General features: G+C 37.3%; 1 protein-coding gene across 2 annotated transcripts in view; it reads left to right on the plus strand.

The window, feature by feature from the left end:
- The window catches only part of TMEFF1 (transmembrane protein with EGF like and two follistatin like domains 1), an 81,155-nt gene that overhangs the window by 19,981 nt on the left and 34,865 nt on the right, over window positions 1-26,309 (plus strand). The window contains exons 2-5 of one of the 2 annotated variants that reach the window (XM_023242510.2): window positions 1,665-1,774; window positions 8,528-8,657; window positions 13,208-13,234; window positions 15,524-15,623. In XM_023242510.2, the coding sequence (XP_023098278.1) occupies window positions 1,665-1,774; window positions 8,528-8,657; window positions 13,208-13,234; window positions 15,524-15,623 (367 nt within the window). The remainder of the gene's footprint in view (window positions 1-1,664; window positions 1,775-8,527; window positions 8,658-13,207; window positions 13,235-15,523; window positions 15,624-26,309) is intronic. The other variant, XM_023242511.2, reaches the window with a different exon arrangement.

Here is a 26,309-nt window from a genome sequence, read left to right on the forward strand (position 1 = left end):
GATTGAGTCTCAAGTACTAATGCAAGTCATCAAGGAGGAGAAGGATGAGTAAGCAAAAATTGGGAGATGAGGGGAACCAAGAACATAGAGCCTCCATAGCCAGATAGCCAAGGTGAAAGGAGTTAAAAGATGATCATCTGTGCCTGAAATAGTTTGTGAAACAGTGAGAACAACAAAATAGCTCTAGTAGTTTCCTGTTGTTTTAAGTTTCAGCTCATGTCTTTTTTAAACATGTGAGTTTCATTTAAGGAAAAGAAAAAAGTTTTGTAAGCTATAGTTACATAGATGTATACTTAACCTAGTGTGCAGTGCTTGGTTGAGAGTGGTTATTCAGATAAGTACTGTGGACTCCTTGGGTATTTAGGTACTTGACTGCCAGTTCCTTGGAGGGTCAATTCTGAGGAGTAGGACACCCAAGGCACCATTGCAGAGCAGTGAGAACAAACGGGGCAGAGAGATCCAATGAAATGTCACCAGGACAGATGCCATTAGATACAGAGACACTGGACTCTGTGTCTCTGAGTCCACTGAGTCCTGCTTTGAAATCTAGAAATAGAAAACAATGGAGGAAGGGGGAATGCTGGAGAAATGCTCCCTGAGATCTGTTTGCCAAGACTTCATCATGATCTAGAGGTTCAGGAGACCTTGTGCCCTTCCCAGGGTCCCTCAGTTACTGAGTGACAGAGTCAGAAGCTACTTTAGGCCATCCTGCTCCCAGACTTCTTTCTTTACCTGTACAAAGGAATGGGTTTTCAAAATAATCATTTATTTATTATTTGTTATTGTTGCTATAATTTTATTGTTTGTTGTTTGTTGTTGTATGTCTCATTCCTAATAGAATATAAAAATTGCATTATAGTGGTTTTTACTATATGATTCTAGGTAGCTTAATTTGATAGTTCCAGAGCAAGACCGATGGTCTTGGAGCAGGAGCAAAATGGCCACAGAATGCTAGTATTGTTGATTGGAGCTACTTCCTGTGGTAGAGTGAAATTAAGTCATTAAAAAATTTTAAGAGTGAGATTTTTAGTCTTTTTAATTCTGTGCACATAAATGCTCCATATATATCAATTGTATGATATTCAGGTTTACTTTAGAATTCTTTTCTAATTAAATTAGTTGGTCTAGAAAGAATTATGTTCACCCTGAAATTTATTTAGTTACCAAAAGAATTAAGATTTCTTCTAATTATTCTTATTCTCCTTAAAAGTAACTTAATCACTAGAAAAATGATCTAAGGGAGTACCTGGCTGGCTTAGCCGTTAGGGCATGCTACTCTTGATCTGGGGGTTATGAGTTTAAGCCCCACATTGGGTGTAGAGATTAGTTTTTAAAAACCTATTAAAAAATAATCTAAGATATTAAGACAATGGTAAGAAAACTGTCTTAAGCTGTTGGTAGCCAACTAGAAAAATTCTGAGATTTACCTTTGGGATTCTGTGAAATCCTGAAATTTTGAGTTTTATTTTGGTTTGGGTTGCTTATTAGGCATATTATGCAAGGTTCTCTTTGGGGAATTTTGAACATTTTGTGTCCTTGCTTTTCGTATGTTATGCCTTGTTACACTGTGAATGAGACGATGAACACATTTTAAGGTTTTTTTCTTTTATATATGGACATTTGGATACAAAAAAACATATGAAACATTTTTTTCTCTTTTTCAGAATTAAATGTGAGGGAGTCTGATGTAAGAGTTTGTGATGAATCGTCATGTAAATATGGAGGAGTCTGTAAAGAAGATGGAGATGGTTTGAAATGTGCATGTCAGTTTCAGGTGAGGAAGCCAATCCTATTTTGAAGAATTTTACATTTTTAACATTTTATCATTCCACATTTTTCAAATTAAAAAGCTTGAATCCCATAAAGAAGTTGGACTTCCCAGCCCACTGATTTTTTTTGTCAGATGAAATACTATTATTTGTACATTCTTTGCTTCTTTCTTTGAGTTAAGAGGGCAGACTGGCAATAATAGATGTGAAGATGCTTTGAAAAAATATTAAAAGTTCTATTCAAATGTAAGTTCTACTTGTCACTGAAAAGAAATGAGTTTCTTATTTAAAACGTTGGCAATTTTCCCCCTTTCCTTCTCTTTCTAGTTTTTTTGCTTTCCATTAAATTTTTTTTTTTTTTAATTTGAGTGTAGTTGACCCACAGTGTACGTTAGTTTCAGGTGTACAACATAGTGATTCAGCTTCTTTATATGTTATGCTCTTCCCTTCCATTTTTATTTGCTACTGTCTCATCTCTTTATGCCAAAGAACATGGCTGACTCAGTGCCTCAGGGTAGGTCAGGGTTAGAGGTAAACTAGACAGAGGAACCTCAGACTAACATCTTTGCTTTTCAGATGCTCTTTTAGGTTGTGATTGTGTTGTCTAAAAAAAAGCTAAAAAGAAGGAATGCAAAGCCTGTTACATTCAATTCTTTTTATTTGCTGGGATTAAATTATAATCTGGCTTCAAAAAGTTGCTCAGAAGATGGTCCCTGATTTAGGATTTGAGATGAAACAAAGACAAAACTGGAATTTTTTTCACTTATCATTTTATTCTAATTGGACCCATCATTTTGGATTTTAAAGGAAGGAAAGGGTACAGAGATTAGAGACAAAAGCATAGGACAGTCAGTATTTCCAGTAACCCTGTAACCTCAGCAAGTTCCTATATGTTCCATCTGAAAAGAGATGTTTTCTACCTTTTTTCTACCCTTTTTTATGTTTTCTACCCTTTTTTATGATACTGTAATGAGAATCAAAATCAGAGAGGCTGCATATGAAATCTCTGAAAACTTTAAACTGTTGGAGGAAGAGTAGGGAGGGAGATATACTATTGTCCAGCTACATAGACCCTTCATAGTCAAAAGGGACTTTATAATGCACTATTTATTCACAGTAGCTATCTTTGATGTGGTTTAGCTGACCTTTTGCCCGCACCTACCTGGTTACTCATGCAATGAATGTTCTCTTCAATGTGTTATGTTTGGCTTCCCTGCCTGCTCCCTAAACACTCTTGAAAGGGATAGCAACTAAAGTGGGCTTCTTTCCTTAAAAGAAGGTATTGGTGTATATAGTGTTACTAAGCCCTCATGAACTTTTACCTCTTTCTGTTCTTCACCTTAGATAATTTTTTATGATCTGCCTTCAGATTCCCTAATCTTTTCTTCTCTTCTCCATTCAGTACATCCAGTGAGTTTTTATTTTCAGATATTTTATTTCTAGAATTTATAGTTTTGATTTCTTGACTGAGATTTCCTGTCTTTTCATTCATCACAAGCATATTTTCCTCTAGCTTAGATCCTATTGCTGCTTCAAAATCTTTGCTAATTTCAGCATCTGGGACATCTCAGGGATCATCTCTGTTGATTGTCTTTTCATTTGAAAATGGATTGTGTTTTCCTTTTTCTTTGTATTAGAGTAATTTTGAATTTATTGTACACATTGTGAATGATATGTTTTAGAGTGTTTGAATTTTGTTATGTTCCTCTGAAGAGTACTGTCACTTGGAAGCAATTAAGTTGGCTGAACTCAAACTGCACATTCTCTTCCCTGTTGTGGGAAGCAACACAAATATCAGTTCATTTCTTTTAGTCTTTGCCTGGGCTACTTAGAATCTGCCTCATGAGTGGTTTGGGAATCAGCCAGAAATTTGATCTGAGTTTATATACAGAATCTGGAAGGCCCTTCTGACTCTTTCCTTTCTGGGTTTCTCTCTTTTTAGTGGCTCTGATTGCCCTGAACGCTATTCTTTGGTTCATTGAGCCAGAAAGATTGGAGGTTTCTTACTGGTGTTTTAGCCACTCCTGTATTGGGAAGACTGAAGCTGTTCCCTCTTCCAGCTGTCTTATATTTCTTTAGGTTAAATTCCTTGATGTGGAATTGTTGAGCCAGTGGATGCTTATGTACAGATAACATTCTCATCAGTAACAGTACATTTGACTGCTGGTTTCCTCTTAGCCTCTTGGTAATGGGTTTTGTCAATCCTTTAAAACATTTTTTTATTTTACTGTTTACTTATTTTGAGAGAGAGTGATCATGAGAGGAGAAGTAGAGAGAAAGGGAGAGAGGGAATTCCAAGCAGGTTCTGCGCTGAAAGTACAGATCTCATGAACTGCAAGATCATGACCTGAGCTAAAGCCAAGAGTTGGACTCTCAACTAACTGAGCCACCAGTCACCCTTCAGTCCTTTTAAATTGTAAATCTGTATGGCCAAAAAAAAATTTTTTTTTAAATTTTCATTTGATTGTTAGAGAAATTGAAAATTTGCCATGTGTTTATTGACCATTTTTTTTGTGAATTCATATTTCATATTCTTTGCCCATTTTTTGGAGTATTTTCTTTTCTCCTTGTGTTGATATGTGAAGACATATGCATACTCTATATATAGTATACTATTTGAGTACTTATATATTGCTTACTATGCTAAGCATTATCCATTAATAGTTCTAAATGTGTATGTACATATGGATATATATATATATATATACGTGTGTGTGTGTATATATATATACACATATATATATATATACACACACGTGTATATATAGTTCTAAATGTGTATATACATATGGATATATATATATACACGTGTGTGTATACATATATATGTATATATATATATACACACACATACATATATATATCCATATGTATATACACATTTAGAACTATTAATGGATAATGCACACATGTGTGTGTGTATATATATATACATATATATATACATATATATATATACACACACACATGTGTGCATTATCCATTAATAGTTCTAATACACACACACGTGTGTGTGTGTGTATATATATACATATATATATACACACACATGTGTGCATTATCCATTAATAGTGTGTATATATATATATATATATATATATATATATATACATACATATATACATACATCAGGTCACGATCTCGCGGTCCGTGAGTTCGAGCCCCACGTTGGACTCTGGGCTGAAGGCTCAGAGCCTGGAGGCTGCTTCTGATTCTGTGTCTCCCTCTTTCTCTGACCCTCCCCCGTTCCTGCTCTGTCTCTCTCTGTCTCAAAAATAAATAAACTTAAAAAAAATAAAAAAAAATTAAAAAAAAAAAGATGTATAATACAATGAAAAATGTCTTTCACTCCAGACTACCAATTGCTCTTCTTTTTTTTTTTTTTTTTTTTATGTTTTTATTTATTTTTGAGACAGAGAGAGACAGAGCATGAGCAGGGAAGGGGAAGAGAGAGAGGGAGACACAGAATCGGAAGCAGGCTCCAGGCTCTGAGCCATCAGCACAGAGCCCGATGCAGGGCTTGAACTCACAGACTGTGAGATCATGACCTGAGCCGAAGTCGGATGCTCAACCGACTGAGCCACCCAGGCGCCCCTCAATTGCTCTTCTTAAAGGCAACATCTGTTACTTGTATTTCCTTCTAGAAATATTGTACGTTCTATAGGCATATGCGATTGACCCTTGAACAACACAGGCTTGACCTGTGTGGGTCCACTTATACAGGGATTTTTTATAGTACAGTCCTGTAAATGTATTTTCTCTTTTATGTGATTTTTTTCATAGCATTTTCTTTTCTCTAGCCTACTTCATTGTAAAAGTACAATATATAATACATGTAACATACCAAATGTGTGTTAATTGTTTATGTTATTGGTAAGGCTTCTTGTCAATAGCAGGTTATTAGTAGCTAAGATTTTGGGGTGTCAAAAGTTATGCATGGGTTTTTGATGTGCGGGGGATTGGTACCCCTAACACCCATGTTGTTTAAGGGTCAATTGTAGGTATTTTAGTTTCTCTTTTAAGTTTTAAACCACTCAGTAGTATTTACCTTAGAGTGTTCCTTTTTAATTGAGAGTACAAAAATTTTGAAGAAGTTATTCTAGCGTCATTTTCATTTTGTTTATAATTTTTAATATAAATAATTTTTAATTTAAATTCATGTTAATATATATATTATATGTGTGTGATATAAAAAAGTTTAAATTTTTGTATCATATTTATTTTATTTTTGTCTTTATGATTCTGCTTTTCATTAATTGAAAGTCTTTCCTTGCAACTTTAAGATTATAAAGAAATAGCCTCTTTGACCTTTGTCACATATTTGGACAGCTAGAAAATCCTTGTATGATCTGTCTGAATCCTTTGCATTCTTACCTGGTGGCAAAGCAAGAAAGAGAAATAAAAGTTAGGAGTTGAGATCACTAGATATTTATCCAAGCCTTTATCCAAGGCTTGCTTTGTGCTTGGTGCCAGATGCTGAGGATATAAAGATGTTTAAAGACAAGTTGCTTGCCCTGTAGGAGCAAACTGCCTCAGGGCTTACAGCATGATTTGATCCTGCTGCTGAAAAAACCTTCCTTTGACTATTCTGCCTTCTTATAATTTATAAATCCGTTCAATTTAGACTAGGTGATTGCCAGTTGAAGAAAAATCACCTCCTATGTCCATTAAACACTTACTTGCTGGTTTCTTTAGCAGTATCTTTCAATTAATTTAAAAAACTTGCTTATGATTCAGCATGCTTTTAGTGTTAATATTGTTTATTAACCATATTATAATTTCTGGCTTATAATTTAAATACATTTTAACAGATAATAACAGGATTTTAAATAAAGTCTAAAATTGTTTTTTTTCAGTCTGCTAGTAAGAGCTATTATATCTTGTGACATTATATACACAAAGCTACTTTTATTTTGTACCAAGAAAAATAATCAGTATTGCATCTTTCTATGAATACTTGGATTATATCCAAAGAGGAGTGCCTACGACTTTCCTCCTATTTTCTTTTTTCCTCTTTGTCCTTCTCCTTCTCCCTGGAGTACTTCAGACTGTGTTTTTTTTTTTCCTGAATTTATCAATGTCTGCTATTGCTAGGTGTTGCATGCCCTCTTATTAGACCTTTGTATTAGAGTTCTCCAGAGAAACAGAACCAATAGGAAATACACACACACAGAATGAGGGGAAAAGGGAGGGGACAATATATTTTAAGGAATTGGTTTGCTTGATTATGGAGGCTGACAAGTCTCGTGATCTGTTGTCTGCAAGCTGGATGTCCAGGAAAGCTGATAGTGTAGTTCCAGTCCAAGTCTGAAGGCCTGAGAATCGGGGAGATGAAGATGTAAGTCCCAGTCTAAGACTGAAGTCTTGAAAACCAGGAGAATAGCCTTGTCCCAAATCCAGCAGTCAGGCAGGGAGACCCAGTTCTCCTTTCCTCTACTTTTTTGTTCTATTCAGGCCCTCAGATCGATTGGATGATCCCACCAACATTGGGGAGGGCACTTAGTCAGTTGATTCTAATGGAAATTCAATCAGAAACACCCTCAGAGAGCATCCAGAGATAATGTTTTATCTGGGCACCCTGGGGCCTAGTCAGGTTGACACATAATATTGACCATCACAATCTTGTTGCTATTTTCTTACTTATTATATTCAGCAAAGTTCTTGACATACAGTAGGCACACAATACATGCTTGAATGGATGTGGCTCAGAGTTGTACACTCCGCACCTTTCTAAACTACTTCAAATTACATTCTTCTAGCTAAATAGAAGGTATAGGGAGAATTGTTTCCCCCAGCAAGGGTGGCAGTATGGAGGAGGTGGACCTTAGGTTAGAGTCAGTGCCCACGTCAGAAGTTGCATGTTGTTAAAATTGCCAAATCCTTTCATTTGCCTAGAGCATAATGAGAGGCTCCTAAGAGAGACCCCTGGAAACAGACTGACCAAAGAACAGCAGGTCTTCTCCTTCCATCTCACGCTCACTCCTAGGTATGTGCTTGTTAGGTTGAATTTCAGGCACGATTTTAAGCTCCCTGTTCACTACCACCAAATGACACATGGTAACACCCTGCTGAATAACTCAACTGTGTAGTGGTTAGACTACATCACTTGTGAGAAATGTGGGTCTCCCACTTACTAGCTATGACCGTGGGCAACTACGTAAGACTCAGAAGTGATGATAGCATAGCAAAACCAGCTAATATTTACTGAGAATTTACCATGGCCAGATATAAATGCTAAAGATGGATTTCTCATTTAATCTTCACAACAACTTTATTAGGTAGATGCATTAGGTGGAGGAAATGGCAATGATGCTAGCCTATGGTTACGTGGATGGTAGATCCAGAGATCATGTATTTCTTTGTGTTTTCTATAGCATTTATCTTGGGACTTTGCATTCCAGTGGTATTGAATAAATGAATTTTGATTTTAATAAAATGACATTATATAATTAGTGCTTATTAGCTTATTATAAACATAGCCAAGAATTTCTCTTACCTCATTGGATTTTTATAGCAAGCAAATGCACTAGATAGCACAGGGATTTTCTTATCTTTATGGATAGTTGATAGTTATTTTCATTATAAATGTGAAAAAAGGTGTGAGAAAATGCTATAACTCTCTTTTATTGAAACCAAACAAAAGAACAAACTATTCTGTAGAAGTATGTCACAGTACTATGGTATTACATTCATAAATATGAAGTGAACTATTAATATTCCTGCTTAGTTTTGAAAGTTTATTTTTGTTTCTTTTGCAGTGCCATACAAATTACATTCCTGTCTGTGGATCAAATGGGGACACTTATCAAAATGAATGCTTTCTCAGAAGGGCTGCTTGTAAGCACCAGAAAGAGATAACAGTAGTAGCAAGAGGACCATGCTACTCTGGTATGTGTGATACTCTTCTGAATAAATGTTAGAGATGATTCCATCATAGTTTCTAAAAGGCAATTTCCAGTCAGAGATGTATTCCCAGAACTGCTCTATGGATTAGTTGTTTGGGGAGTGGAGGGGCTCTTTTTTGTCTGCATTTCATGTCGTTGCTTTAAATTTGTTTTTTAATGTTTGTTTATTTTTGCAAGAGAGAGAGCTAGAGATAGAGAGAGATAATGTGAGCAGGGGAGGGGGAGAGAGAGAGGGAGACACAGAATCTGAAGCAGGCTCCGGGCTCTGAACTGTCAGCACAGAGCCTGATGCAGGGCTCAAACTAATGAACTGTGAGATCGTGACCTGAGCCGAAGTCAGATGCTTAACCGACTGAGCCACCCAAGCACCCCTTGTGTTGTTGCTTTTTAACCCCAGGTGGTGAAATTTCGTGGGGTCTTTGCCTGTCTTTTGCCTTATGGTTTGAATATTAGAACGAGATTTGGGGTGGAAATTACATGGGATCCATTTTGTTGGGTTTTATTTTCATGGCAGGGGAAAGGGGTGGAGAATATTTATAGAAAGTCATTAGTGGCATCCCAGGATGTGTCTCTTTCCAAGCTTGTCTCTTTTTATATCTTCTCTATTCTGTCTGCCAATCCTTGTCACCTATCTTCCCCCAGGTTTTTTGTATTTATTTCTCTTTTCCTTCCTGAATCAGTAGTAGTTAATTTTCGAAGGCACTAATGTAAGTTTCTTACTTGCATTTGTATTTGGGGACAGGGATGCAAGTGAAGTGTTGTAATTAGAATTATCGTATGAAGGTTAGCAGTATAAGTGTAGACACTTCCTATATGATATACTTTATCTATTTATTTTTTTTCCTATGTATTATAGTGCCTGTGTCCAGAATTTTTACTGGGGCTCCATTTCATAAGCATGAATGATCCATTGTCCATGTGGTTGATCTCAAACTCCAGTTCCACTAATACCATATGATTGAAAGCCCCCACTCTAAATTAGGTGGCTGGTCTTTGTGGTTGGCCAGCCCTCTACCCTAAGGCTGTAGAGTGTGGCTAGCCCCACCCTAACACCTGATGTGGTTAGCACCCTCCTGAAACGAGACACTTCTGGCAGGTATGATGTAGATTACCTTAAAGGAGCTGAGGGCAGGGGTGCCTGCGTGGCTCAGTCGGTTAAGCCTCTGACTTTGGCTCAGGTCATGATCTCATTCATGGCTCTCTGGGCTCTGTGCTGACAGCTCAGCTTTGGATTCTGTGTCTCTCTCTCTCTTTCTCCCTCTCCCTGGCTTGTGCTCTGTCTCTCTCTCAAAAATAAGTAAACATTTAAAAAAATTAAAAAGAAAATACAAAAAAGCTGTGGGCAAAGACCAGGCCTTTCTTTGGACAATACCAAATTCTTTTCCTTACATCAAATAATTATGTGCTTCGTGAAACGATTATGTTCTCAGGCCAATAGACTATCATTTGTTGTGATTCTTGTATACTTCTCTAAGTACATTGTGTTTCACAGACTTGGTTTAGAAACTAAAAAAGAGGGGCACCTGGGTGGCTTAGTCGGTTAAGTGTCCGACTTCAGCTCAGGTCATGATCCAACGGTTTGTGAGTTTGAGCCCCATGTCGAGCTCTGTGTTGACAGCTCAGAGCCTGGAGCCTGCTTCGGATTCTGTGTCTCCCATACTCTCTGTTCCTCCCCCTCTCGCACTCTGTCTCTCTCTCTCTCTCTCTCTCTCTCTCTCTCTCAAAAATAAATAAAATGTAAAAAAAAAAAAAAAAGTAAAAAAGAATATGGAGCTCTTTACAATCCCAAATTAATTATGTGTCTCTTATGAGGAGCGTGTGTTTAAGACACAAAGTGCTTTGATAGGCAGTGAATGGTAAACATTAGAATCAGGGTGGTAGATTGGAAAGAGCACTGCACTGCGGTTGAAAGACCTAATTTTAACTCCAGCTCTTATTTATTTTTTATTAAAAATTTTTTTTATGTTTATATTTGAGAGAGAGAGAGAAAGAGAGAGAGTGTGCATGGGCGGGGGAGGGGCACAGAGAGACAGAGACAGAATCTGAAGCAAGCTCCAGGCTCTGAGCTCTCACTCAAAGCCCAACGTTGGGCTTGAACTCACAAACTAGGAGATCATGACCTGAGCTGAAGTCAGATGCTTAACTGACTGAGCCACCCAGGACGCCCCCCTCCAGCTCTTGTTTACTTATTTACTATATGACCTTGGACAAGTCACTTAGTTACTCTGAGCCCCAGTTATTTAAAGTGTTAAATGGATACCATCTCTTGGGATTGTTAAGTGAGGATTGAATAAGCTAAGCTGTAAGGTGCTATATTGATCTTGTTAGACGCTTGGTGGGACATTGCTAGAAATAAGTCTTTTGTTTACTTGCAAAATGCTTACTTAGGGCTTTAGCCTTTTTTCCTCTGTGAAATTTTTCTCCTGTGGCATCTCCTGACAGAGTTTTTTTCACACTTTGTGCGTGTCTCTATGTATATATCATACTGTATTTCATTTATCTGACACATCTGTCTTCAGCTGGATCAGTTGCTTCTCAACAGGAGGGCAGGATGCCCTATCTGGGGAGGTATATTATAGTCCCAGGGTTTGGGTGGAGTTGTGTGGATGGGGAAAGGCATATGAACAATGAAAATACAATCTACAAGAAGAACTCAACTCATTATCAGAGTAGTCACAATATTTCAGAATTTTTATCTTACTTTATTTTATTTATTTTATTTTTTAATGTTTGTTTATTTATTTTTGAGAGAGCGCAAGCAGGGAGGGGCAGAGAGAGGGATACAGAGGATCCAAGGTGGACTCTGTGCTGACAGCAGTGAGCCTGATATAGAGCTCGAATTTACGTACCGCCAGGTTAGGACCTGAGCCGAAGTTGGACGCTCAACTGACTGAGCCACCCAGGTGCTCCTATTTCAGAATTCTAAAGGACACTAAAGGAAAGTTTGAGGTATTATATTCATTAAAATTTAGCATGGGTTGAAAATAGATTGAGAGCATCTCATGCACTGGGGCTATCTTATTCAATTTATTCCTACCATTTACTATGTTGCCTACCACATGATACGTACCCAGTCAATGTATGTAGAATGGAAGGAAAAAAGGAGTGTTTTCCTTTTTTTTTTTTAATTTTGTCAAAAAAGAATTTTTTTGTTGTTAACATTTATTCATTTTTGAGAGTGAGACAGAGCATGAGCGGGGGAGGGGCAGAGAGACAAGGAGACACAGAATCTGAAGCAGGCTCCAGGTTCTGAGCTGTCAGCACAGAGCCTAATGTGGGTCTCTGACTCACGGACCGTAAGATCATGACCTGAACCGAAGTCGGATGCTTAACCGACTGAGCCCCTCAGGCGCCCCAAAAAGGAGTGTTTTTCTAAAAAAAGTTTGGTCATAGAACAGTTTTTTAATTGAGTTCCCTTCTTTGTCTTTTTTCTGCTCTTCTACTCTTTCTTTTTCTTTTCCTTTGTGTACTCAGATCTAATTATTTGTGGTTGGTTAATCAGAATCGAGCACAGTTTTAGACTTTATAAAATCCCTTGAAGATTTTGCAGTGGATATTACAAAAAACATGTATTGTTCCGGTTCCTCCTATTTCCACTATGTTTGAGAATTTTATTATTGTCTGAAAGAGATTAAAGGGAAAGGGACAATATTGTGAACGCTGTTATCTCGCACTCTGGGGAACCATTTGAAGAACTGGAGTGGGTTCCTGATGATGTGTCTCCCCCCCAACCCCTGAAAGTGCTGGATAAAGTGTGTCAAGCTCTTTTGCCATCTCTGCCTTTTTACTGCATCATGCTGATGATATTATAGCACTACCCTCTCTTCAACATGCTCTGCATCATATGTTGGCCTTTTTAGGATTTATAAAATAAACATTTTATATTAATTACATTTTAGGCTGACTTTTTGCTGGTAACTTTGAGGGAGGCTTTTTAATTTCACTAGTAACAAGTGTCCCACCTACACCTTGGTGTGAGTCCTTCTGGTGAGGTTTCCTAGAGGAAGCTGATTTCATCAGTAATATGAAAACCTCAGCTCAGAAGTTCTTTTCTTTTAAGCCTTGAGGCTTTTTCTTACCTTTTGGCTTTTGGCCTTTATCCACAGATTTCATTAAGATTTTTGGAGCAAGACCCAAAGCTCTTTTCCTCCCTTTCTAATAAAAGCAACTTATTCATTATTCCTCTTAAGCTTTTACAAAATTAATTTTTTTCTTTTTTTACCTTTTAAGTGAGTTAATTAAAATTATTTTTATATAGCCACTTATTTTACAGTATTTATTTGTCTTTACTCGGTGCAGGGCACCTGGATACTTCCTGAATATGCTACAAAGATGTATGAGTTATAGATGATTGTGTGTCCAGGGAATTAACATTTGGGGAAAAACATGGAATACGTACATAAGAATAAATGGTTTGATATCAAAAAATGAGAATTGCTATTGCAGTTTGATTTTTGATGAGAAATTTGACTATTGGATAAGATGACATTTCCAGCGAAAGTATTTCTTTTCACTGTTTGTTTTTCTTCTTAGATAATGGCTCTGGATCTGGAGAAGGAGGTAAGTTTCAAGTACCTCTTAAAGGACATTTGTTTTCTGTCATTTTCTGATTTTTACAGCTTTATTGAGTTAAAATTCACACAGTGTACAATTTGCTCATTTAAAGTGTGCCATTCGGTTGCTTTTAGTATAGTACAGAGTTGTGCATTCATCACCACAGTCCATTTTAGAACATTTTCGTTACTCCAGAAAGAAGCCTTTAGCCATTACACCCAACCCTTCTGTCCCTTTTAGCCCTAGGCATTTTGTTTCATACAATTATGTCTCACTAAAGCTTTGTTGACAAACAAAGCAGAAATGTAGCTCCTGTTAAATTGAGATTGCACCAAAGTGCCTTCCCCTTGGGATCATCCACACAAGTGATTTTGGGTTGGACCAGAGTATTTGTAACTCTCCCACCCCTTGCTTACAAATTTTTGCTCCTAAGGAATTTTCAAGGTGCTGGGTTGTAAAACTCTGGAGTGAATTGTGCATGGCAAAGAGAAGGCTTACAGAATAATTGTAGTGGAATCTAGACTTTATGCCATTAAAATTCTCCTGTGTATGTTTTTGATTTTATTTTACAAATATATAAATTATTTCTGCTGTTTAAAAAGGTAGTATCTGGTAATAGTGTATAGCAAGAGTTTAAATTGTCAGAATTAAAAATGACTCATTTATTTCATAGTCTAATGAAGCTGTAGGACTTAGTGAGTGTCTACTGTATACAAAGTAATGCTGGAGGTACTGTGGAGATACCTACACAGTAGTAAAATTCACACTCATACAAATGAAAACTACAGTTATGGTCCTTTCAATACTATCTGAAACCTTATTCCAGATTTCCACATTTCGTAGAATCCTAAAATATCAGAGTTGGAAGGCACTTCAAAGGTCACTTAGAGAATAGAAGAACCATCCTGAGGAAGAAGTTTGGGGATGAAAGTTTCAGGGAAAAAAAAAAAAAAGATTAAAGTTATCCTACAATAGAATGTGTTTTAAAGGGACATGTTCAAGCAGAAGCTTCATGATCACATGTGAAGGATCAGACCATCAATTCTAGATCTTAGAGCTGGAAAGGATTTTAAGAGAGATCATGTAGTCTAGTCTTTGTGGTCAAATATTCAGTAAGGAAGCAGTCATGTTCCCATACTAAAGAAGTGGAAGTTGATTATTTTTTTTATGTCATGTAAATACTGGATGTCTTGCTCTGAGAATGTAGGTTGACTATTTCTTTTCAGGGACTATGAGTTTAGAAAGGCTAAGTCGTTTGCTCAGATTAGCGTACAAACTTAGGTGAGCTTGTGGTGGCCATATGATTTCCTGATGTTTCTGAAGCCTCGGAAATAATAGGATTATGATCCCTGGAATCTGGGAGTGTTCATGAGAATTTGGGAAAGATTTCTACTTAAAGTGCATGCAGACACTAAAAATGGAAAGTTTGGAAGTATTACCAAATAGGTATATTAGGTTTTTGGACTTGCCTTGTAATGTCTTCTTTACTGATAGACACCCCCTGAAGAAGGTGTTATTTCCTAAACCAGAATGAGAGATCCTTTGAGTAAACTGTAATCCCTAAATTGGCTTCAGAACAGATCTCCCTGCCCAGTTTGAGATTATCAGGGTAGGATTCATTCTAGTTGAGCCCAGAAATGTAGAATCCCTTGAAAGTGGGATATGAGTTGGGAGACTTACTGGTAACCACTGGTTTTTTGTGCCAGATGATAGGAGATCCACACACTTCTGCATTCTGGGTATTTTTGGTGTGCTAAGTGGGCAAACAGAAAAGGAGGCAAGTCCTTTGTAAAGAGACCCCTTTCCTTTTACAAATTTGGAGATAAATATTTTTTTTGAATCCTGTTAGTTATGTAATAAGAAAGGCAGGTATGAAACTGATGTGAGGAACAAGTGGTTATACTCTATTGCATTTAATCATTTGTTAACTGGCATTGCATAGGGTAGGGTAATCACTGTACCAAATCTATTGCTCACGTTTTATTTTCTCTCTCTCTTATTTAATGTTATATGGTAATTCTTTTAAAGGCAATTAATTATCAAAACGTGTAGTGTTCTTTCATACATAGATTAAGGGATTATTTTGCTAGCACCAATACTTGTTTTCCTCATAGAATATGTTGTACTCAGTATTGGCAACATTTTTGGATGCAAGCATTGATAGATTTTGGAACTGATTGTTTTCAAGAGCGCAGGTACATTTTCCGCAGAAATGGGATAATGGCTGCTGAAAACATGAAGCTTATCTGGAAAGGAAACCAACTTTTGGTTGAAAATTTAATTTTTCTTTTTAAGCAGAAGAGGAAGGGTCAGGGGCAGAAGTTCACAGAAAACACTCCAAGTGTGGACCTTGCAAATATAAAGCTGAGTGTGATGAAGATGCAGAAAATGTTGGGTGAGTTGATTGAGGGAAAGGGATGCACTTATGTGGAGGTTAATCAGTACTGTTCTATTGTAGAGAGGTATCTTTTAACCTGGTTCTAGATATTTCGTTTGTGCCTTCTTTATTTTTTTGTTTACTGCTGGTCTGTTGACTTTCTTATGTTGATATAATATCATAGCTCTTTAAATTAAAGTGTTATATTTTAGAATGAGACTCCACATATAATATTTTCAGTTTTACCTGTCTTTATTTTTGATCATTTTATATATTTTATGCTAAGTGCTAATTTTATTCATCAAAAATACCCTTATTCTGAATTATCCTACCATTATACTTTCTAACAGTATCAATAAGTTTTTCTTTTGCTTAACTTCCATTTTTACACAGAATTTTTCATATATTTCAATGTGTTAAGAAAAAATCCAAAATTGCTTCAAAATTTTAGATACAGTAATTATTATACATAAGTAAAAAATATTTTTAGAAATCCTAGTTGTACAGACTGACATTATATTGTTTTATTTTCTCACTAATGTTCAGCCTTCAGGATTGTGGGTTTTGTAGTTGGACAGCATTGTTTGTCCAATTTCCACATGGGTTTGGTCGAATAGTAATGATACTGACATCATCAACATAGCCATGTTTGTTTCTTCTTTTCATCAGATTCCTGTTTGTTTATTCCAGTCTCAGACTTTCATTTCCCTGTGGTGTTTGCTTTTTGCATAGTTTTTTTTTTTTTTTAAGTATATTTGTTTTGAGAGGGAGGGGGAGAGAGAGCATGAGTGTGCAGAGGAGGGGCAGAGAGAGCATCTCAAGCAGGCTCCATGATGATGCAGGGCTCAATCCCAGGGCTCAGTTCCACCACCACAAGGTTATGACCTGACCCAATACCAAGAATATGATGCTCAACTGACTGAGCCACCCAGGCGCCCCTGCTTTTTCCATAGTTGATTCTAAAAGCTTTAATGCTGACTTCAGGACCTTATAGCACAAATTGATCTTCACTTCCCCAATTACCCCTTAGCGCATGTTTTAAAACATTTATTTTGTAGAGATTTGCACTTTCTTCCTTACACATATTTTCACTGTGTGTTTTCTGGTCCCATGTTTTATTCAGCCCTAAACATATTCAGGTCTCTCACTGAATAGGAGCAGTATGGTTTAATTAACAACCCAAAGTGAGTTTTATAAGTCAAGATGACACCATTTTCAGGATTATGGTTCAAAATCAGCTATTTGGGTATGTGGTAAAATTAAAGTGTGATAATTTACTTGATATATCAGAGTTGGTGAGAATTGGCACAAGTTCAGTAAAAAATGAATTCTGTATAACTTCAATTTGCTGTTTCTACATGTTGGTCACTTGGATTGACGTGTGTCCATTCATCTCAGTAAGAGTGATTTGATTAGGAAGAACATGTTTTGCAAAGTAGATGTGGGTCTATAGAGCAATGAGAGATATGGACTTACAGAGAGAAGAGATAATAGATGTTATGTTCTCTTCTTCTCACTTTGTGCTAATGATATGGCATGATGAAACGCTGTTGGGTGTGTGTGTGTGTTTGTAGAGATTTAGTTCTTTTTAGTGTTTTCTCTCAGGACTGTTACATGAAGGTATTCAGAGTCAAAATAGTTGTCAGTGATTGATTGGCTTGGTCCATTGATCTGTTTCTATTCCTTTGATGGTACCTCTGTTCAGTCAGTCCTGCTTTAGTCATTTATCTGCTCTGATTTTTCATCCCTTAATTGAAAGAGATAGAGATCTTTTGCTTAGAAGTAGAACAGATTCCATTTAGTCTCAGAGGCAGCCCCAAATATGACATCTATGGTAAAATACACATCTTTCTATGTACACCACCTCATGATATGACATATACCCTATGCCCAATTAGGGCAACTCCCTTGTATGTACTAAATTCATTTTGTGTGTCTATTTGAGAGCTTGGAACCACTGTTTTTGCAGATACAGGCTTTAAGCATAAGAAAGTGGGTACAGACCACGGAAGAGCTTACCAGTAGAAAGGAGCATGCAATCCGAGGAGACAGCCAAGGAGCACATAGACTGGGACAGGCAGCCAAGTCCAGGCCAGGAAATCGATGCAAAGAATAGGAAAACATTAAGGAAGCAATTGAAAGCTTTACCTAGAAAAGTCATTAAACTAAAATGGTTGATCCTACTAGGAAAGGAGACAGAAGGAAATTTTAGGAACATTAATCTTTGAGTGTATAAAATACTTCTTACTGATTGCAGATGAGCTTAACAATTTAGATGTATCTCAATGGTTATTGTAATTTTTTTTAAAAAAACTTTTAAATGGGCATGGTATCAAGAAAGTTATATGGGGGGCGCCTGGGTGGCGCAGTCGGTTAAGCGTCCGACTTCAGCCAGGTCACGATCTCGCGGTCCGTGAGTTCGAGCCCCGCGTCGGGCTCTGGGCTGATGGCTCAGAGCCTGGAGCCTGCTTCCGATTCTGTGTCTCCCTCTCTCTCTGCCCCTCCCCCGTTCATGCTCTGTCTCTCTCTGTCCCCAAAATAAATAAACATTGAAAAAAAAATTAAAAAAAAAAAAAAAGAAAGTTATACGGAGGTTATTTAACTCCTTCAGAGCACCTTCTGTGTCTTTTCGTGGTTACTTCCAGGTGAATACTGACATGTTTGCCTAAGGGTAGCTTTGACCTAGCCAACCAGACCTTTTCAGTAAGGAAATTTGAGAGATGCCCAGATGTGGTAGTAGCCATCAAGCCTTGATTAGGAAGATGTAATATAATTTTTAAATTAAAAGATAATATTGTAGTTATTAAATACAAAAGGTCTTACTTACAGAACAAGTACTCATGTCATGTTTTAATTATTATAAACTCTACCAGAATCAGAGAATGTTGAGTAGGATCTTAAAATTTTTTTTTTAAGTTTATTTATTTATTTTTGAGAGAAATAGAGAGAGTGTGAGCAGGGGAGGGACAGAGAGAGAGAGAGAGGGAGAGAGAGAATCCCAAGCAGGCTCCATGCTGTTCGTGAAGAGCCCGACTTGGAGCTCATTCTCATGAACCATGAAATCATGAGCTGAGCAGAAATCAGGGTCAGACACTTAACCGAGTGAGCCATCCAGGTGCCCCTAGGATCTTAAAATTTATCTTCTATTCTAGTCCTTTCATTTTACAGTTGTGAAAATTAAGGATTAAATTCAGAGAGTTTTAGGGGGCAGATTCTCCTAAGTTCCAGTAGAGTGTTTTTCCTGTATTGGCCTTTTTTATTCCTAGAAGGAATGCTGTTATCTTTTTCTTTTTTTTTTTTTTTCAATATATGAAATTTATTGTCAAATTGGTTTCCATACAACACCCAGTGTTCATCCCAAAAGGTGCCCCCCTCAATACCCATCACCCACCCTCCCCTCCCTCCCACCCCCCATCAACCTTCAGTTTGTTCTCAGTTTTTAAGAGTCTCTTATGCTTTGGATCTCTCCCACTCTAACCTCTTTTTTTTTTTTTTTTTTTCCTTCCCCTCCTTACTTCAAGGACTGCTGCTTGATGACTTAAAACAAAACAAAACAAAACAAAACAAAACACTGCCCTCTTCAGTCTGGTCCCACATGACATTTCTTTACTTTCCTTGTCTTCTCCTAGTTACTCTGAGTACTAGCTGCTTTTACATTCCTTATTTATGCCTTAGCTGCCATCTAGAATGCCCCATTCCTGTCTGTTTTGTATTAGTGACTTTCAGACTTTTTTTAAACTCAACTCCATATAAGAAATAGATATACACTGTGACCCAGCACTGTGTATGCGTATACATTATGATAATACATATTAAGTATAACAAAAGTCTATCAAATATATACCTACCTTTATTAAATGCAAGGTACTCAAGTATTTTCTGTCCTATTTTCTTAAAAAATGCTGGAATTGGCTTCAATATCCACTGGTGATTATGACCTACAGTTTGAAAAATATTCCTTTATAATAGATCTGTAATGGATATTGTATTTTATGTTATATTTTTAGGTATGGGTATTCATTTAAAAAATATTTTATCTTTTCTCATTTTGAAATGTCATTTCGTTATAAGAAATGCTTATAAGCTATCTGGTTTCCAAAGGGCAGCTAAAATCTTTCTCTTGCTTTAAAGCTCTCTTTCTTGTTAACAGTTTTTTTTTTTTTTTTTTAACATTTATTTATTTTTGAGACAGAGACAGAGCATGAGCAGGGGAGGGTCAGAGAGAGAGGGAGACACAGAATCCGAAACAGGCTCCAGGCTCTGAGCTGTCAGCCCAGAGCCTGATGCGGGGCTTGAACTCACAGACCACGAGATCATGACCTGAGCCAAAGTTGGACGCCCAACCGACTGAGCCACCCAGGCGCCCCTCTTGTTAATAGTTTTTAAAAAACCCTGGCGTTTTGGGGGAGGGGATCAGCACTATCATGTAATTTATTTTTTTGCTATTAAGAAAACTACTAATTTTTTATTTAGCCATTTAAATGGGAATTTATTTAAATATATTATGTTCATGTTACATATTCTATAGTATGTTACATATCGTATAGTGTGTTATGTTTTTCAGATAATGTTACATGAACTATTTTTTTAGCTCTTTATGGCAGTTTTGTCTGGTAGCAAGGAAGTATTATCCTGATTTTACAGGTGAAGCTGAGCTCAGAAGAGGCTGAATGGCTTGCAGTTAAGCAGCAGAACCAGAACACAGGTCTAATAATAATGGATTTATCCATTGTGTTGTGCATATACATGTGTAATACCATGATGTTCTCAGTGGTGGTGGTTTTATCCCTAAGCTGAAAGCTCCATTCTGTCTTGTGTTTTGGATTCTTTAAAAATAAGTTTTACTTCTCCCAGGCTCTTAGCTGCTGCTTCTGGGTTTTGTCAGTGTGCCTTGACAATGAGCCTGGGTGTAGATAACCCCAGCTTTTAAATTTGCTTCTCTTCTTTTCTGGAATAGGAGATAATACAATTATAGAATAAATAATTTAGAATAAATTCTAAACATAAACCAGAGTAATTAGGTTCTTTTTGTTTTTTAAGGTTTATTTATTTTGAGAGAGAGAGAGAGAGAGAGAGAGAGAGAGAATGAATCCCAAGCAGGCTCTGTGTTGTTAGCACAGAGCCTGATGCAGGCCTGGAACCCGCGCACCTTGAGATCATGACTTGAGCTGAAGCCAAGAGTTGGACACTTAACTGATTGAGCCACCCAGGTGCCCGGTAAATAGGTTCTCCTGAGTGAAGTGTGTGAACTGTATTTATTACATATGTTTTCTCTCTTGTCTGCTCAGTGGCTAATTTATTTATAATTTAAATTATTTTTAGCTTTTGAAAGGTTTTTCCCCCTTTTCTTCCTGATGTATAGTATGCCTCTCCAATGACACTCTGGTGTTTGCATGGGTTAGTGATGGCTATTTTCATTGATGCTTACCTTTTAATTTATACCTAGAGCTAGGTAGTGAGGTTCTAAGAAATTTAACTTCCACCTAGGTGAGATAGATTTCAGTATTTCATTGTGACCATTGTGAAGTACAGTGGATAGACCTTGTGCTTAGTCTTTTTAAAATTTTTTTTTATTTGTTTATGCGTTTAAGTAGTCTCTACACCCAACGTGGGGCTCAAACTCACGAGATCAAGAGTTGCATACTCCTCTAAGCCAGCCAGGCACCCCTTCTGCTTAGTCTTAAAACTCAGAAACGGCACCTGCTTTACAGCACGTTATATTTCTTAAACCATAGGGATCTTAGCAACCACACCCCCTCTTTTTCTGAATGGTATTTCTAATCTGACCAAAGCTGAAGTTATTGTTGCAAGATAGCCATCAGCTGTTTGTCTGGACATTGGGGCTGAATAATCCTAGAACTCCTTTACATCAGTACCTTTTATATTCCTGACCTAAATCTTGGCCCACAAATGGTTTGTGGAATCTGTAGAGTCATCAGGCATAATGTCAATACAGGTAAGTTATAAAAATCCTCTAATTATTTCTTTTGAACTTTGTGTATGGTGCACTTTATGGAAATAGCTCCTGTTCTGCCTCTTTGATGTCAGTCTCTTTGGAGATGCTCTTTCCTTGAATGATAGGAGATCTTAGAGTTGCTCAGAGAATCATTGTAGGTATGCAGTATGACAGACAACATTGATAAAGTTAATCTACCTGCTGGACATCTTTGTCATTTGTGGGACCATTTTCTGTTTGACACAGCTGGTCAGTGTCACAATCTGATGAGTCTCCCCCTTAGAAGGTATGATGAAATCTTTTTTTCTTGTTTAAGCAAAGAGAATGATGCTTATATATGTGTGTCCTCTGTCATGTTCTCCTTTCTGGAGGCCACATATACTTCTTAGCAAAGAACCAAAGAAGTACCTTTCCTACCATTATCTTCTACTCTTATTTCCTCTAATCAGACAATATTTTTTGCCATTTAACATTGCCTTACTCTGGATACATAGAATATAGACTTAAAACTATTTAGGTTTAATACATTCCTATGATGATCCCTTAGATTATAATGGAAAAATAATTGTATGCTGTTCTTTTTCTTCTGATAACAGGAAACAACACTATTAAACATAGTTTTGTACAAAGTACAAATTGGATATTAGCAATGACAGGCTCCTTTGTCCAGAAGTATCTTCCTGTAGTGCTACACAGCTGCCAGTAAAGCTTTCCTATGAGAGGTTTGTTTTTAACATGCAGAACAGGGGCGCCTGTGTGGTTCAGTTTGTTGAGCATCTGACTCTTGATCTCGGCTCAGGTCCTGGGATTGACCCTGCATTGGGCTCTGCACTAAGTGTGGAGCTCTTTCTCTCTCTCTCTCTCTCTCTCTCTCTCTGCCCCTCTCTTCCATTTGTGTGCTCCCTGCCATCAAATAAAAAAAAATTAAAGTGCAGAACACCGTATCTCCATGACCTTTGGCAGTTTTTTGAATGCTCTGTTACTCTTTGATAGTTTGTCTGTTACTCCCTCTTCTGGACTCGCATCCCTATTTATGTACTTGTTTAATACCTACTCTTCCTTCTTGACTTGAATGAAATTTAACTCAGATCACAGGATAACACCTCTTCTGGAAGCCTCCCTTGCTGTCTTCCATAGTCCCTATGAGTTAGGTGACTTTATTCCCTGTTACTCCTTGTTCTTGAGAAATAACCTCTTCTCTTGGGATCACTAGCAGAATGTGGGCTCCCTAAGAGCAGGGACTTTGTCTTGCGGATTTCTATACTGGATGAACTTGCCATAAGGTTGGGTTGTAGGGTCCCTCTATAGGTCTTTGTTGAACTCATGGCTGTTCACATTAGATCTTTATTATTCACTTAGAGCTGCACATGGGGTTGTTGTAAGGATTTAATATATGTGAAAAAGACTGGTATTAAACTTGTTGAAGGCTTCATAGGTGTTTGTTAAATCTAAATATAAATAACTTCACATGAATTAGTTTAAAGCCAGTGTTTTCTTAACTGCTAAATAAACTTACCATATCAAGAAGGAATAACACTTTCTGTGTAAAGTAAGGAGAAAGAAGGAAAAGGATAGATTTTTTTCAATAAAAATACTACTACTTTCAGATGTATGTAGTATTTGATTTCAAAGCGTTTTTTTTTTTACAAAAGCTTATTTGGTTCTTTCACCAGTATTAGGAGGTATCATCCCTATTTTAAAGACTTAAGAGTTGTGATTTGCAGAAATCATAGAAGTCATTGAATTCATTTATTTATGTATGTATGCATTCATGCCTTTGAAATTTGCAGTGTTAGAAATGCAAAAGCTTTAAAAGACTTTACTGTAAAAAGTCTTTTTCCTACCTCTGTTCCCCAGCCACTCAGTTGTCTTCACTAGAGGCAGTCACTGTGATGTTTATTTAATCTCTCAGCGATTATTTTATGCATGTACAAGCAAATATATACACATATTCTCTTTCTTTCCTTTTTTAAAAAACTAATGGCAGCACACTATACATACTGGTCTATGCTTTATTTAAGACTTTTATTGTAAAATGAATATTTACATACAGAAGTGCTTAAAACATATGCATGCAATTTAAGGAATACTACGTCTGTGTACCTAACATCTAGGGTACAAAATAAAATATTGCCATATTACCAATATGGAGCATTAATCCAGCCATGGATGGAAGGGGCAATAGTGCCACTATTACGTGAAACCTTCCAGAAGAAGATACATTGAACAGTCTCTGAATCAGAGTCTGGCTTTTAGTTTCCCAGAGAGTTTACAAGATTCCCTTCTGGGGACGTCAGTGGGCAAGAACATGAGTGAGTCATGGGGAACATAGGGCTCACCACAGTTGAGACATCTGGCAGGATTCTAGTGTTGCCAGGTATAGATGACTGGCAGGAATGTGGTCAGGGAAGGGCCTGCCCTGTGTTTTCTACTTCTCCTCCTGCCATAGCTGACCTCCAGCTCTCAGGAGTCAATTAAAGGAGTATGCTCATTTGAGTCAGGCAGTAGGACATTGGAGGGGAGAGTGGGAAATTCACCACCATACAGTTAAGACAAGCCAAGTATGAACCAGAATCTGGATCAGGCTTACCTGGGCATTCTGTCCCCTGGCTAAAAAGGGCACAGTGGCACTGGGCCTCTTAATAATTGCAGCCATCAACAGAACTGTCTACAGAGTGAAACTTTGAATGTGGACTGGTTGCCCTGTACATCTTGTATATAGCTATCACCCTGGGATCTTCCTTTAGTGTTGTATCTTTTTCAACAACAACCAATTCTTCAGTTTCCTACACCAACCAGGTGTCTTAACAATTTAATTCAGTTCTGACACTCTACTTGGAGTTTGCATAGAGCCCACAGATTGAAGGCACAAACCCACAAGACACCACCTGCAAGTGAGGTTCCCTGCATTTTGGCCGAGCATACTACTAATTTGAAGATCTCCTGCAACCTTCCCTCAGGTTTGGTAATTTGCTAATATGGCTCACAGAATTTAGGAAAGTGCTGTGCTTACTGTTTATTATAAAGGATGTAAATAGGCAGGCAGATGAAGAAGTACATAGGATGAGGTCTGGAAGGGTCTTGAGCACTGGAGTTTCTGTTTTCTTTCCATGGTGTCAGGTATACCACCTTCCCAGCACGTGAATGTGTTCACCAACCTAGAATGTTTCTGTTTGAAGTTTTCTACTGAGGTTTCATTATTGGTTAAATTATTGGCATTGGGGATAAACTCCATCTCCAACCCTTCTCTCCTTCTCCCCTTCCCAGAGGTCAGGTGGGTTGGTGGGGTGGGGAAATGGAAGTTCTGATTCTCTAATTACCATGGTTGGTTTTTCTGGTGTCTAAGTGGCCCCTCTCTCCCCTCACCCAATGATGCATTTCCTTAGCATTTCCTTAGACTCTCCTTAGACAGTTTTGAGGGTTTTTAGGAGCTCGGTGTCAGGAACAGGGCGTTATACCATGAGTATCCTAGAAATTCATTTACCTCTCTCCTATATAGGATAGTCTGTTTCTTGCCTTTAATTTCTTGGTTTTAGTCTCCCATTTTAGCATATTTTTCAGTACCTTCTTGAAAAAGGGTACAAGATGTTAAAAAAAAAAAAAAGCCAAAAAACTTTTTAGACCTAATGTTTGAAAGTGTTTTATCCTACGCCTAATACCTGACTTATAACTTGTCAAGTACATAATTCTAGGTGGGAAATAATTTTCCCTCAGACTTGAGAAAGCATTGCTCTACTGTCTTCTAGCTTTCAGTATTGCTGTTGAAGCCTGAAGCCATTCTGATTCTAGAACCTTTGCGTATGATTTTTTTTCTCTGTACTGAAGCATGTAGGATCTTTTGGTCCCCAGTGTAGTGAAATTTCACAATGTTGCACCCCTTCTTAGAAAGTTACTTCCTTTTTTTTTTCTTTTTAAGTTTATTTATTTATTTTGAGTTAGAGAGTGAGCAGGGGAGAGGGAGAGAGAGAGAATCTCGAGCAGGCTGCACACCACCAGCACAGAGCCCAATGTGGGGCTTGAACTCACGAACCATGAGACCATGATCTGAGTTGAAGTTGGATGCTTAACTGATTGAGCCACTCAGGCACCCCAAAAGTTACTTATTTCTGACTTGAGAAATTTTCTTCAATTAGTTCTCTGATGATTTCCTTTCCTCTCTTTTCTCTCTAGTATTTCTGTTATTTGGTTGTTGGGCAGCCTGGACTAGTCCTTTAATTTTCTTTTCTCCCATTTTCTATGTTTTAAAATTTTTGCTGTACCTTCTGAGAGGTTTCTTCAGCTTTATCTTTCGGTCCTCTTTTGAGTTTTTTGTTTCTGTTTGCTGTAATTTTGATTTCTAAGAGCTTACCTTTATTGTCATGGTGCTCCTTTTTCATTGCATCCTATTGTTGTTTTATGATTGCAGTATCTTTTTGTGCCTGTGCGTTATTGGTTGGTATTCTGTCTGCTGTAAGGATAGATTTTCTTTTATTCATTTTTACTCAGTGAGTGCTATTCTGTTAACTTTTGTGTATTTTTTAAAGTTTATATGGCCTTGGTGAGTTAGGGAGTGTTCCTTCTATTCTCTGGACAACTTTGTGCAAGAATAGAATGACCTATTTATTGAATGACTGGAGTGAATGTGTTCATGAATTTTCTTTTTAAAAGACACCTGGCTCTGAAGCTGTCTTTGAAGGACACATTTTTTCAAACAGATGATTTAATTTATTTAATGATTATAATACCATTTAGCTTCTGTTTCTTTTTTG

This window comes from Felis catus, chromosome D4, assembly GCF_018350175.1.
Source record: "Felis catus isolate Fca126 chromosome D4, F.catus_Fca126_mat1.0, whole genome shotgun sequence".
Taxonomy (NCBI): Eukaryota; Metazoa; Chordata; class Mammalia; order Carnivora; family Felidae; genus Felis; species Felis catus.